General features: G+C 43.4%; 1 protein-coding gene across 1 annotated transcript in view; it reads right to left on the reverse strand.

Moving 5' to 3' along the window:
- LOC144680434 (uncharacterized) overlaps nucleotides 1-14,361 on the reverse strand; it is a 43,774-nt gene extending 29,413 nt beyond the window's left edge. The window contains 2 exon segments of the mRNA XM_078541399.1: nucleotides 4,390-4,959; nucleotides 14,196-14,361. Coding sequence (XP_078397525.1) covers nucleotides 4,390-4,959; nucleotides 14,196-14,361 — 736 coding nt within the window.
- Nucleotides 14,362-15,461: the final 1,100 nt, after the last annotated feature.

Raw genomic sequence — 15,461 nt, forward strand, 5'->3', positions numbered from 1 at the left:
TGAAAGAACTGAAGATGGTTAGGCCTAGGATTTTGCCCTGAGGCACTTCTGCAGCGAAGTCCTGGGCTGAGATGATTGGCCACCAACAACCTCAACCATTGTCCTTTATGCTAGGTATTAAAAGAGTATTTCTTAATTATCATTGTAACATTTATTGAGACATGTGATAATTATCTTAATTAGAATGTGAGCATGTTCAGTATGAATGTTTATTGGCAAGGTATGGCAATGATGCATTTATTGACCCAGTACTTACCAATTATCATCAATAAACTGCACAATATTCATCATCCAACTTCTAGCAGGCAATTCCGAGTTGTTATATCTGCTGTCAAATATTAAATACTCAGAATAATAGAAAAATATGGCACAGAAGGAGGCGTTGGGCCCATCATGCCTGTAATGGCTCTTTGCCTCTTTACCTCATGCCTCTTTGAAAAAGCCGTCCAATCAGTCCCACTGCCCTGTCCTTTTGCCATAACGATGCCAATTTTCCCTCTCAAGTATTTACCCGGTTGCCTTCTGAATGTTACTCTTGAGTCTTCTTCCACCACCCTTTCAGGCTATGCCATTCCAGAACATAACAACTCAATGTGTAGAAAAAATTCTCCTAATCTCCCCTCTGGTTCTTTTGACAATTAACTTAAATCGATATCTTCTGGTTATCTGCCCGCCTGACAGCGGAAACAGTTTCTTCTTAGTCACTTTATCAAAATGCTTAATAATCTTGAAAAACTCTATTAAACCTCCCCTGAACTTCCTCTGCTCTGTGGAGAACAATTCCAGCTTCTCTAGGCACTCTACAGCCTTGCGGACTCAACACTGAGATCAACTTCTGACTGTAACCACTGCCCCATTTTGTTTCCTTTTTCTTTACTAGTTTTGATTCTACTCTCTTCTCCTACTGCCATTCACACCTCCTCTAGACACATTAGACATGTTGTTTATTTCTTTACTTGTTTACTTCTTTACACTACCACTCGCTTTGGCCTTACACCATGAAACCTTTTGTCATTAAAGCTCTCCACCCTATCACGGTCTTTCCCTTTTGTTTTTTCCCTCCCACAACACATCCCCCACCCTCTTCACTTGCTTAAAACCTATTACATTTCTAATTTTCTCCAATTATAATGAAAGTTCATTGACCTCAAAAGTTGGGCAGAATTTAACGTAACTGATGTGGGTCAAGCCAGGGAGCCAAGTTGCTTCTTTGGGGCAGGCACGACCAGGTCAGGTACTTAAATGGCCAGCGGTGGGCCGACCCCAGGGGCGGAAATCCCGCCTCCCAAGAGCTACTGACCGATCAGTGGCTAGCAGCTCTCCTTTGCTGGCAGTGCAACCTGCTGCCCGTAATGCACCAGGGTCTTTACCAGCGATTGGCGGTGGATCAGGTGAGTTAAGGTGGGATGGGGGCTGATTGAAGGGGTTCGTGGGAGGGGGACAAGGGAGTTGGAGGCAAAGCCAGCGGGGTGGAGGGGATGTGGCTTTCAGCAGCCCCCCACCGCCCCCATGTCGGATACCTCAGTCGGACAATAAATGTGTTTGAGAAAGGGTCCCCTTAGAAGGTTTGCAGTCAAACCCAAGAGGGTCTGCTTGTCCACCTTATGGAGACATGGAAAAACTGAGCCACTGGTATTTAATCCATGAGCCACCACGAAATTCCAGTGGGCTCAGGGATAATTGGTATCAATTGGCTCAGTAATGAGCCTAACTGACATTTCACCAGGAGCGAGCAAATTTCCCCCTTCTGACCTCCAACTTTAGCCACAGGAGAATTTTCTGCCACCGGGTGACTGATGTGCGGCCTCTCCTGCGATGACGCAGGCCCGGCCACCATGTTTCCTGCTGTGACAGGCTGCATTAAATCCAGCCTGTTAACTCTGTTTCTCTCTCCAATGGTATTGCCTGACCTGCTGAGTATTTCCCAGCATTTCTGTTACTATTCCAGCTTCTCTGGTCCCTAATTTGCCTGTCAGTAGGCAGTCAGCTATTGCAAATTATTATAATGGATGATATATGCAAACTTAACTGCACGAGTAATGACCAGTGCTGTCTGCTCTATTCATTGGCTGTCCATTTGATTTAGGAGGTGTTGGGGGTTGGGCGCAAACTTCACTGACACCAATTAAAGGCAGCCATTCACCTCTTAAAAGGGAGGTGCGCTCTGGCTGTAGATAACAGGGAACATTTTTAAAGAGAGAAGTGGCTTCAAGACTTGCGGGTTCAACCTCCCAGATTTGCCGCTGGCATTTTGATGGCCCTGGTCCAGTCAGTGGACGGAATGATGGAGAACCTGCTCTTTCATCACCCCCACCTCTGCCCCTGGCAATGCCTCCAACAATGGTGGAAAGACGTTGCAGAGCAACAAAATGTAATGCCTATAGCTTCCAGGATTGCTCACAACGTCCCCCTTCACTGTCCTATAATCACTGCACCTCCTTACCCTCCCACTCACCTAATTTTCCCCTCCTACCCTCACCCCTATTGCGAAACTCATTTCCCCATACCTTACATTTTCCGCACACCATACAAACTATTCAGCTATGGCAGTGACATCCTCAAATCACCTCACAAGCTTGTCAACAACACATTTTCTTCTTGTTTGGAGAACATCACACACAACATTCAGCATGAGGCTCTTCCCGGTGGAAGGAAACGTGCTTGCCTTTATGGACAGGGGCTGGGACATGTGGCAACACTGGAGAAAAATGTTATGCGGGAGTTCTTCACTCCCTATCCTCTTTAACCTTCTTATTTCTATCTCACCTTCCACAGTCCACAGGACAAACTGCAGCTGCTTCCAGAGCTTTGCTATCATTCACACGAAAATCTAAGCCTTGACCCATTCTTTCGTTTTGTGTCCTAAAAGTGTCGACACCCACTGCACACTTCAGAGAGCAGAAGCCATCCTTTCTATCAATGCACAATCATTCAGTCGTGCCCTCACAAGCAAGAGCTCAGGTATTGGAACCGGGCATACTTTAGAGGCAAGGCTAGTGGAAGGGGGTCTTCAAATGGTGAATCACAAGAGTGCAGGATTCAGGAGGCTTGCTGGAGGTTGCACACTTGCAACAGTCTCAGGTGTTGACGTTGAGGGCCCGGGTACTGAATAATGGAAACCTGCCAGTCAACCTGAGCACAATGGCTCAGAAGATGGGCAGGGTCTACCTCCAACTTGTGTCAGGGTTTCACACCTAGAATGGAAACCATTCTGTCCAACATGGGGTGAGTGGTCAGCCACCTTGACTGTGGGGGCCAGTAATGACAGGGGCTTCCACAATGTTTTGCGTTGGTGGAAGAGATATTTATGGCAGTCTCTCAGGATGACAGAGCGTCTGTTCCATGGCATTCACTCCATCAGTGCTATTGTTAGTGCCACGCAACCAGCTGGCCCAGAGTGCCCAGCCAAAGTCCAGCGGCAAATGAGCGCTCAAGATCCAGATCTGCTCAGAGTTACACCAGCCATCTGAAGTGTCCTCAATGGAAACTTAGCAGCCTTCTGATTTCCAAGCTGTAACCACTGGAGAGCACTTTCTAGATGAACTTGGTTAGGTAAATGAGCACACAGTTAAAGTACTAAAGGGATACGCAAGGATAGTTCTTAATTATTCATGTTAGACATTGTAAGCAGATGGAACTGAGTTTCTGGTTTACACATTTTTATTTAGAATTTGTGTAGTCAGTTGAGGCCTACTCCTGCTCCTAATTTGTATGTTCGTATGTAACACGATCATACTCACCGTGCTCCACTTTCTCAGCCAATTGGAAAGTGGATGGTCTTTTTATTACCTGATTGGATGATTCATGACAATCAATCAAACCAGCTTTTCTTCAATTTCGGAGATTTTTATGACTAATGGACGAACGTGTTCAAAGAAAATGTTTTAAATGTTATTTTTATGGCCCCTTTGATTTCTCTCCTGGGTTGCTCACGACAATGACATCTGCCACCCGTCCATTCTAATTTCACCCATTTGCTTTGCTTTTTCTCAGATTTCTGTGGCTCTTCTGCTAAAGTTATGATTGATGACGGGAGAACCTTCATGGAAGTTCTCCCCCGATGTCTTCTTATTCCTATTGATATTGAGATGGGTGGTTTAGTGTATGTATTTTACCATGTGTTGAATGCTTTGTTAGATTTTTCGTCTATTTGAAATGGGTGCTTTTAAAATGCTTTGTCATTTTTCTGAAGAACGCTCATTTTCTTTGAGACTCTGCTTCAACCTTTTTCTTTCATTCAACCCAATACGATCTACAAAATCCAGATAGCAAAACTTGCAAAGTATTGTGGCAATTTTGGGTTGTGTAAAAGCACAGTACATTATTAGATTGCTATTTTGTTCACTTAATTTACATCCCCATATTTTAGTGACACCAGAAATAGCTTACCACAAAGCGTCTCCATGAACATAGAAGTCAGCTTCTCAATAACACCATATGTTTCCACGTAGAAGACATGGTCATCCAGTGGTTCACTGGCCATTAGTCTGAGTGCCTGCATGTCAGCCCTGTCCACCCCAACAGCGTAGATCTCAATACCAGCAGCCCGAGCACTTTCAGATATTTCTTTCACCTGATCCTGGGGCCTCCCATCTGTCACAATGATGGCTACTTTGGAAATACCAAGTTCCGAAGGTCTTGCTCCTGCAGTCTCCACGAAAGCCTCATTCATAGCACTCTCGATGGCCAAACCTGTCATAGTGCCGGTTGAAAGGGGTTCAATTTGAGAAATTGCCTGCTTCATTTCTTTCTTGTTATTGTAGGTTTTGAGCATGAATTCCATCTTCACAGAACTTGCATAGTTGATAATTGCCACTCGGGTGCTATCAGGTCCAACATCCAACGTGTCAATCATATTAGCTAGGAAGACTCTCACCTTCTCAAACTCCTGGGGTCGGACACTACGTGAGCTATCGATGATAAAAACCAAATCATGGGGTCGACTTTTACATTGTGCTTCTGTAAAAGTAGCAAATATTTTTTTTAAAAGATACACATTTGTGGAAATGAAATGTACTTATATATTTTATTTAAAACAGGTAAGCTGCCAGTGACGCTGTATACGTTCAGTTGATGCATTTATTTTGTGTACAAGGTGGCAAAGGGTTTGGGAGAGACTTCAGAACCTCACTCTGCAGCATCACCTCCTGGCCAGAATCTGCAACTACTTTGAGACGTTTGACTTAGCAAAATTCGAAACAGCAAAATGTTAAAATAGCAGTTTGCAATGCTTAAGTGTTGACAGAAAAGTTGACCAAGATCTTAACAACAAGAATTAAGATCTGTAATGCATGCCCTATGCAAATTTAAAAGAAATTAAAGATATTCCCTCTTTTGGTCCTCCTCCATAATGTGTTGGCATCATGGGGAGAATGGCCCGGATTGGATGGGCGCCGCCATTTTATGTGGGCAGGCCGATTAAGGCCCGCCCATTGTGACATGCGCCCAGAAGCGCTGAGCGGTCCCTGTGAAGCGGGGGGGTTGCCTGAGTCTGGGCCTGTGCTCTTTTATGCATGTGCACGAAAAAGCTCAGGAATCTCCCTCAGGCACAGAGCTACCTCAGGGAGGTTAGTCTAAGTTCAAAAAAATTTAATAAAGGAAATAAATTTTTTTAAAGACATGTCGACATGTCTCCTCATGTGAAACTGTCACATGAGCTGGGACATGTCTATTCATTTTATTAAGAATGTTTACAAGATTTAAAAAACCTTCATGAAATCTCATCCTGCCCGTGGATGAGGTTTCATGATAGATGCGAAGGCCGCCTGGGCTCTTCGCCTGCCCCCCCGCCAACCTTAAAGGTTGGACGAGCAGCTCAGTTTATTGCTTTAATTGATAGTTAACTGGCCTTAATAGGCCTTTGACAGTTTGCCAGGCACACAGCCGATTCGGCTGCACACCCGCCGAACTGAAGATACAGGCTGGGATGAATGGCTGTACCAAATGGTAGGGAGGGGTGAATATGTTACACATTTAGGGCTGCATTTTATGGCTGAAAATTGAGCATGTTGCCCCCAGCCGCCGTGCTATGGTAAAAAAAGATGGGATAACATCAAGTCGGCAATCCAACATTATCATGCCAGTCTCCAGTATAACGGAAGGCGAGTGGGCAAAGAAATCAGAAGCCTGCCCGCCATTTTGACATAGCCAATTAATAATCTATTGACCTTGTCAAAGACCCAACTCTATGCAATTTTCCATTGCCCACTCCATTTTTCGACCGTTGGATGGGAAAATGTTTGGGAGTGATTCACACCAGGTATGAGAAGGTGGCACAAGGGCAGATGAAAAGGCCTTCCAACAGGACCCTGGCTGCATGTCACAGCAGAGTCAGCTGGTGAAGGTGGCAGTGTTTGTATGTTTTTAGACTTCATTTATTCACTATTTTGAGGCTGCCGTAAGAAATAAGGAGAGATTGAGAGGGTGGGGGGGGAGGGGCTTCAAATTGCTGGCTGTGACCCAACTTCCTGTTCATGGCATAACCCCTCTCCCCCCCTGACGAACCGGCCTAGGCACTTGATTGGACGTGGAGCTCCCTTTCGCACCATTAATTGGCTGCCTTCTTGCTGGGCGGCTGCTAATTGACCATCCAACGCTTGATTTGCCGTGGGGGTAGGAGCAAGCGGACCACTCATTTCCATCCCTCCTCCCTCACCCCAACGAAAACCCTAAAATCCAGCCCTTTGATCCCTCCTTAAATATTCTCTGGAGATCAGGAGTTGTCCATACTGCCCAAAATTTAATCGTACAACAGCAAAACTAGGGGAGATGAAGGTAGAGTATAACAATAATAACCCTTTGTAATTCAAAACTGGTTATCTTGTCTTTTTCACACATACTCATGTGGATTTCTCCCCTCTTGCAGTAAGAAGGCTGAAAGCACTTTCGTGAGAGGAGGCCAAATGCAAGTTGTTAACTTGCTTTATTTTATAAACAGCAAATGAAAGTACAATATAAATCATAATCAAAACCCACTCATTTAAATAAATTTCAAACCCTTCCAAATGAATAAAGAAAAAAAATTAAAACCATGTCACACTATTTCACACTAGAACCAGAATGTCAGACAGGCCATTTAGGACTGAGATGATGATGAATTTCTTCACTCAGAGGGCAGTGAATCTTTGAAATTCTCTGATCCAGAGGGCTGTGGAGGCTCAGTTGTTCAAGGCTAAGATTGATAGATTTCTACATGTTAAAAACATCAAGGAATATGGGGATAGTGCAGGAAAATGAGATTGAAGTAGAAGATTAGCCATGATCTCATTGAATGGTGGAGAGGGCTTGAAGGGCTGAATGGCCTACTCCTGCTTTTATTTCTTATTATCTTATGTTCTTATTAGCCGGTTAACTTCTGATTCTGATCTGCTTTGAACTTAAGATGACTCGCTAAGCTAGATTCCCTTTGCAAACCTCATTGTATTATATGCATCTCTTTGTCTTTTTCCCTCCAATTTTCACCAGAAGTGGGAAAATTGTCTCTCTAACTTTTTCCACTTTCAGGGATTCACTAGTAACCCTGTCAAACAAAATAATACATTTTCAGCAAATAACCTCTACTGGGTAGCCAAGGATACCTTATCAAGTGGAAGGCATGGCCAGTGGTCTGAAGTGAGATAACAAACGACTGATTGTCCCTTGCCATTATGGAAAGCAGAAAGGGTAGTTTGGTACATGAACACACCAATTTTCACCTTGGTGAATAAGATTCTAAACCTATGCGAACTCACTTCACCTTTAAGCACTGTGCTTAATCAGAAATGATTCACAAATCACCCCCCGTGGAGGGATTGTCAATAAAATCAAAACATGGCAGGGAATTTGAAGAGATTTGTAAATGCAGATGAGGATTTTGAAATCAGTGCACTTCAGTAGAAGCTAATGGAGGTTGGTGAAGGCAGGGTGATGGGTGGGGACATGTTGTGGAACAGAATGTGAGGTAGAGGTCACAGTTAGGAATTTGTCATTGAAAGTACAAGACTGTAGGACAACAATCCACACCTTTATATAATAGCTGTCAGATCTCCTGCCCTGCCCAATGATTAGTATGAAAGAGGGGGAAAACATTAGAATGTTTGCCTTCCTTTTCTAAAACAATTAAATCAGTTTGACATTCTTTTTAAAAGTGAGGATATACCCCAGTCTCATTTCAATTCCAGTATGCACCATAGAAGGCTAGAAAATATGGCCACATAAATAGTTATTAGCCCAGGCTTTTCTGTAGTAACAACAGCGAGGCTATCTACACTCATCATTATTACAGAGTAAATCTGACAGCAACATCTGGCATCTGCACACATGTAGTTAATTGCAGAAATGCAGAAGTTGCTTTGAGATACCTTGCTCCTCCATAGAGTGCACTGTTGCAGTCTTTGCTTATAGTCACTGCAATGAAGTTACTGCAATGGCATAAACCTGGGTACTTACCCATTAGTTCCTCACTAAAGACAACTGAAAAAGTCTGGGCTTGTACACTTAATAGCAAGTGAGTGTTTAACAACAGAATAAATTATGCTGAACATAATCTCTGGCCCTGAATAAAAATAACCTTGCCAGTGTGGCATCTCATTCCCTCAGAAGCAAGCTAATGTTGCAGATTGAAAAGAAAATAAATGATTAGTCTTTTACTTTTTCTGTTTATGCCACTTTCCACCACCTCCCTCCCCCAGTCCTATATGTATTTCCCAATCTTTATCTTGATTTCTACATATACTATGAATCTAATTTATGGCTTGAATTTTACTGTAATACTATCACCTAGACTTTCAGCGCTGTCTGTTATTACAGGATAAATTCGTCAGCAACTTCTGATCTGAATGACTGGAAATTCAGAAGTTGCTGCCAAAGATAATCTGCTTCTCCACAATTTTTATTTGCTTTCTGTAGATGATTTTGAGAAGGTAAGAGAGAAGTTTGACAAAAGAAATGTGGTGGAAAGTGGTGCATATTGATTTTCAAAAGGTATTTGATACTGTGCCACACAACAGACTAGTGAGCAAAATTCTAGGTCATGGAATAAAAGGGAAAGTAGGCACTTGGATAAGAAGTTGGCTGAGTGACAGGAAACAGAGAGTAGTGATAAATGGTTGTTTTTTCAGATTGGAGGAAGATTTGTAGTGGAGTTCCTCAGGGGTCAGTGTTGGGACCCTTGCTCTTCCTGATATATATTAATGACTTAGATTGTGATGTGCAGAGCATGATTTCAAAATTTGCAGATGATACAAAGATTGGAAATGTTGTCAACTGTGATGTGGATAATCTTGAACTTCAAAAGGACATAGGCATGTTGATGGATTGGGCAGACAAGTGGCAGATGAAGATCAATTCAGAGAAGAGTGAGGTGATTCATTTTGGCAGGAAGATATGGTGAGACAGTGTAAAATAAAGGGAGACACTCTAAAGGAGGTGCAGGAACAGAGGTACCTCAGTGTATATGTACATGGGTCATTGAAGATGTCAGGGCATGTTGAGCGAGCAGTTAATAAAGCATATGGTATCTTAGGCTTTATTAATAGGGGCATTAAGTACAAGAGTAAGGAGGTAACGTTGAACTTGTGTAAGACACCAGTTAAGCCTTATCTGGAGTACTGCATCCAGTTCTGGGCACCATACTTGAGGAAGGATGTGAAGGCATTGGAGACGGTACAGAGGAAATTCACAAGAATTATTCCCGGGATAAAGAACTGTAGCTATGAGGATAGATTGGCGAGGCTGGGACTTTTTTTCTTGGAGAAAAGAAGGCTCAGGGGAGACTTGATAAAGGTATTCAAGATCCTGAGGGGTATGGACAGGGTAAATAGTGAGAAACTGTTTCCACTCAAGAAAACATCAAGGACTAGGGGGCACAGATTCAAAATAATTGGCAAAAGGAGTAATAGTGATGTGAGGAATTTTTTTTCACCCAGAAGATGACCTTGGAGTCTAGAACAAACTTCCTGAGAGGGTGGTGGAGGCAGGTATTCAAAAGAGAATTGGATTGCTACCTAAAACGAGAGAATGTGTAAGGTTACGGGGATAAGGCAGGGGAATGGGACTAGGTGGAATGCTTTTTCACAGAGCCAGTGCAGACTCAATGGGCCAAATGACCTCCTTCTGCACTGTAAAGATACTGTGAACTTGTACTGCTTTATACTTCCTGGTTTGAACTCGGTGAGGATTCTTTCAATCTGATTGGTTAAAGAGCTTTGCCAGGTCATGCCCTGTCCACAGACACCTGGAGATGACAGGTGTGCTGCAACGGAAGCCCCTTGTCAGGATGTCTCCATTCTAAAGATAAAAACAAAAAACTACTGCGGATGCTGGAAATCCAAAACAAAAAAACAGAATTACCTGGAAAAACTCAGCAGGTCTGGCAGCATCTGTTGAAGGGTCGTGAGGACTCGAAACGTCGACTCTTTCCTTCTGCACCGATGCTGCCAGACCTGCTGAGTTTTTCCAGGTAATTCTGTTTTTGTCTCCATTCTAAAGCCTGGCAAAGTTACAAGAGCCCATTCTTTCACCGCCAACAGCAAAATCTAGAGATATATTTATACTGGGCTCAGGCCCCTCTTCCACCGGAGGCTCAGAGGACAAGCTGGAGAACCCCTGCGGAAATTCACAAAGGGAAGGTTCTGCTCATATCAAAAGGAAACAGAAACTTTCGTGCAGCCACTGTTTTTGTTGTTAAATAATCTCCATGCAATAGCTTCGACTACCAGTCAGGTCAAATGTGTCTGTCTTCCTTTACCACTGCTGAGTTGGGTCAGTGCCAAGCCGGGTGACCACAGTTAATAATGATTTATTTCTTTAACAAAGAAACATTTCTCTATAGGAGGTAAGGGTCATACAGACTTGGAATAGCAACTCTGTTTCTCTCACCACGGTTGCTGTCAGATCTGCTGAGTTTTTTCCCCAGCATTTTCCTTTCAGATTTCCAGCATCCACAGTATTTAACTTTTAGCCCCATTACGAGAGGCTTAAGGGGTACCAGTCCACCATTTATCAATAGTACTAGTGATACTAGGTCAAAAAGTTCTATGTATTAGTAAAATATGGAATACAATGAGAACACCCTTCCTTTTGTACAATGGCTTTTACAGGATTTTAACATTTTTTATGCAACATTGCCTAGTAACTTAATACCTTCTAATATAGGAGCCAATATTATTAAGAAAATCAACAAAGCTAACCACCTCTTGATCAACCTGTCGCAAGCCTGTTACAAGCACAGCTTCAGTGGCCATCAAGCCCTGGGCGTGGGACTGGAACTCAGTACCCACTAGCTCATGTAAGGCAAGGGACGCTACCCACGGCGGTGCCACAAGACCACCGCCCCTACTCGCACGGCGATCATCAATCTTGCTTATCTGGTTAACCGCCGCATTTTCCCGACGGGTTTTTTTTAAAGCTGGCGAGAAGAATACAAAATAATGTCAGAATCGGTCTTTGCGGAGTAACCGGTTAGTTTTACATGTGAGGACACCCTGGTATGGATTGAGAGGGCGGCGAGTAGAATCGATGAGAGGAATAAAAGCCGGTCAGAGAGATAAGGAGAGAAAGACAAACGACGAACAAGATTGTAAAAAAAAGGTATTCCAACGCCTGGTGGTGATGAGTTAGACAGGATAAGAGTCCAATAGAGAGAAAGGGAGCGATTGGCAATTAAATTTATTTTTAAAAAAACATGCAAAGCCAATCGAAAAAAACATTTATGCAAATCGACCAAAAATCAGATTAATTTTCACTAGGTGCTGATCCCTGCAGTTAGTTCCTTGTTGGCTTTGTGCCCACAGAACTTGACTAGGAAATAGCAACGGGCCGGTTTGTGTTTCCATATTCTCTCACCGTTCTTGCATAGAGGAGAGGAAAGCACGGAAAGTTATGGAGGAAAATACAAAGGAAATGTTTAGTCCAAGGGAAAGTACGAGAGTGTGGAAGTGAACCAGTTTTTTCTTTCCAAGCTCATGTCACCGGCTAACAAAGGTGCTCAAATGTTGTCTTTTGACATTTATACTCTCTGAATTTACATTAAGTCATAAGAGAGTGCTACAAGTATGGTCAGGGCAAAAATGGTAATTTAAAAACAAACTTCATGAATAAGAAGACCATACACTGTTTGGATAATAGGAGTCTAAATGGAGCAGAGGAGCCTGGGGATACAGATACAGATTATAACTTTAGACCATAACCTCTGCCTCCATTTTGCTCTATGTCGTTTCTTGAGGCCTTTGCTGCCTTGTTTCTCTCTCTCGCTATCCTTTCATGTGACATTCAGATGTTTAGCCATTCACGCCTCATCTTTGCACCTTTAACTATTACCAGTCTTTTGCATCACGAAATATTTTGTTAGTTAATCTCTCCTGCCCTTCACCCTATCACCGAGTTTCCATTGTGATCCTCCTGCATTCCCCCAACCCCTTCTCTTGGCTTAAAAAAACTCTTACATCTCTAAACAAAAACAGAATTACCTGGAAAAACTCAGCAGGTCTGGCAGATGCCTGCCAGACCTGCTGAGTTTTTCCAGGTAATTCTGTTTTTGTTTTGGATTTCCAGCATCCGCAGTAGTTTTTTGTTTTTATCTGACATCTCTATCTTTAGTTCTGATGAAAGGTCATTGAGCTGGAACGTTGACTCTGTTTCTCTCTCCACAGCTGCTGCCTGATCTGCTGAGTATCCCCAACATTTTCTGGGTTTTTTTTATTTCTGTTTTAACCAACTGGCTATCATGTAAACTTTAGCAGAAGGCTGGGGTCTTTGTAAATCGTGTCTAAAATTTAAGAGCAGGAAGGTTGGAGATGCACCGCCACGAATATGTACCAGCTGACGGTGCGTGAGCTGCCTCTCCAAAACCAGGGGTTCCAGGTTTCCCTAAAGCTGAAAGCAATTTATCGCACATTGGCACCGGCACCGGCCACCGAGACACCATAAGGTGCACTATAACTCGGCACGAATACATAGGTTACTGGGGAAATAACAACCCTTCTGCAACTCGCACACGCTGTATCTCGAGGCTAGGTTCTGTGGATTTGAAGAATTATGCACTTTTATCCCCGAATGACATCAGAAATTAATTACAGAAGTGGTGCAGAAAACAGTCACTCCACTCACCACCCCCACCCCCCACCCCCACCCCCAACAGTTTGCAAGGATTGCCCTAGCTTTTCTATTGCAATATAGGGCAATGTGGGAAAGAATTTAGTTTAAATTTGTTTTTGCATTTAAACTTAAAAAAAATCTGGCCTCTGCTTCATTAAATCTGATCAGGAAAATGAGAAGTTTAAGATGTCAAGAAAGAATGTGCAGAATCTCGAGAACTATCACAGTGCTCGGAAGCGACCTGTTCTCTTTCACTTGAACGAATAATTATCGTTTACTTACAGAAACTTTGATGGTGACCAATAATTTCAGGAGCCAAAATTCAGAGTAGGAGAGTAGGACCTCAAGTGGAAATGCAAATGAGTTACAAGTGATGGAGAAAAGAGAATAGAGTACGAGGATGATGTGAAGCACAGTGTCTGCTTAGACATATTTGACTCCGGGTAATAACCCAAGTTCCCAACAAATCCTTGCACTCTAACACTTTTACCGGCTGATTCTTTGCATTCTGTTGTGTTCTGTTAATTATGCACATTATTTTTTTTTTAAAAAATGACCAATTGATGCACAGTTGTAAATACGACTGATGATAAATTATTTTTAAAAATATACAATGGAAGCCAAGTGTGTTGTAACTACAGTTACAAAATTGTCCAATCAGGACTATAGATGGGAAAAAGTGAAACTCAGAATAATAATAATTTTGTTTCAGTTCGAATTGAAATCATATTTATTTCTCAAAAACGATATTGGTCGATGTGTCCTGCCGTGGCCAAATAGGGGAAATTAAGCCAGTTACATCTATTTGATGGAATTATGATTTATTTCAACGTGTTTCTCGAATAGTTTGCCTTGTGATGTTTGTTTATTTTCCGGGATCTATTTGTCGAATAGGCAATCACCAATCCTCGCAGATAAATCGCGAAAACGTTTTTACAAGGGTCAAATGAAAACGGTTTGAACCAATCATGTTCAAACGATTAGAACTGCAATAAGAAACCATTTGTACAAAATCATATATGATTTTTTTTTCCAATCAAGGGAGTGACTAGTAAGAGTTTGCTATTGTTTTTCTAGCGTACAGGTGAAAGAGCGAAGCTTTCTATGATTTTTCAATGTACCTTGCACAATGTTACTGCGCTGTGGAAGAGCTGGTTTGGTGTATCTGACCGGCGGTGGGATCCGAATTCTCTGGGTCGGGACCCTGTAAAAACGGTAATTAATCCCCCGAACTTGGACGATGAGCATAAGGACACAGCAGAGAACGCCACTCCACAACTGCTTCATGATGTATGTCTCCTCTTTTTCTCACCGTCCTTCTCTTTCTCACAAGTATCTGTGAGTTTTGCAGTTCATTTGGAGATTGCAGCCGTCCGAATAAACTTAAAAGCTCCCAGCCTGGGCCACGTGTGAAATACTCAACCAATCGCCAATAAGTCTTTACTGGACCGTAGGTATGAATTCCGAGCACGATCGCGCTTAACGGTTGTTGAGACTGGGCTGGTGGACCCACCCACCTCGAACCACTGGCAAATACTCCCACAAGAAATAAAGGCTTCTTGTGTCTCAGTGAGGGAGGCAGTGGGTGAGGGTCTTACTGTGTGGGGGAGGGAGAGACTGGGCAGGGTCTTGTGTGTGGCTGAGGGGGACAGTGGGCGAGGGTCTTACTGTGGGTGGGGGAGACTAGGCAGGGTCTTGTGTGTGGGGAGGGAGACGGTGGGTGAAGGGGGGTGGGGAGGGGGGGACTGGGCAAGTCTTGTGTGTGCCTGAGGGGGACAGTGGGTGAGGGTCTGTATGTGGGTGGGGGAGCCGGTAGGCAGGGTCTTGTGTGTGGGGAGGGAGACGGTGGGTGAAGGGGGGTGTGGGGTGGGGGGGACTGGGCAAGTCTTGTTTGTGGCTGAGGAAGACGGTGGATGGGGGTCTTTCCGTGTGTCAGTGAGGGAGACGGTGGTCGGGGGTGTTGCTTTGTGTCAATGAGGCCAACATCACAGTGAGTGATGGTCTCTGTGTGTGGGTGAAGGAGTCATTGGCTGGGGTTCGCTGTTTGTGAGTAAGGGAGATGGGGAATGAGATAAAAGCAAAAATACCGCGGATGCTGGAAATCTGAAATAACAGAAAATGCGGGAAAAAACTCAGCAGGTCTGGCAGCATCTGTGGAGAGAGGGAGAGTTAACAATTCCAGTCCGTATGACTCTTCTTCAGAGCTAAAGAGAAGAGAAATGTGATGGATATGAGGAGTAAGAGTGGTATGTCTTGGTTAGAGAGATGGTTGGGGTCCTGCTTTGTGTGGGAAAGAGACGGTGGGCGTCTGGAATCTCAGATTATACATTCCGTTCAAAGCTGTTCAGTTCTCTTCATTGCTTCAGTACAAAGAGCCGAAATAAAGA

This window comes from Cetorhinus maximus, chromosome 5, assembly GCF_964194155.1.
Source record: "Cetorhinus maximus chromosome 5, sCetMax3.hap1.1, whole genome shotgun sequence".
NCBI lineage: Eukaryota > Metazoa > Chordata > Chondrichthyes > Lamniformes > Cetorhinidae > Cetorhinus > Cetorhinus maximus.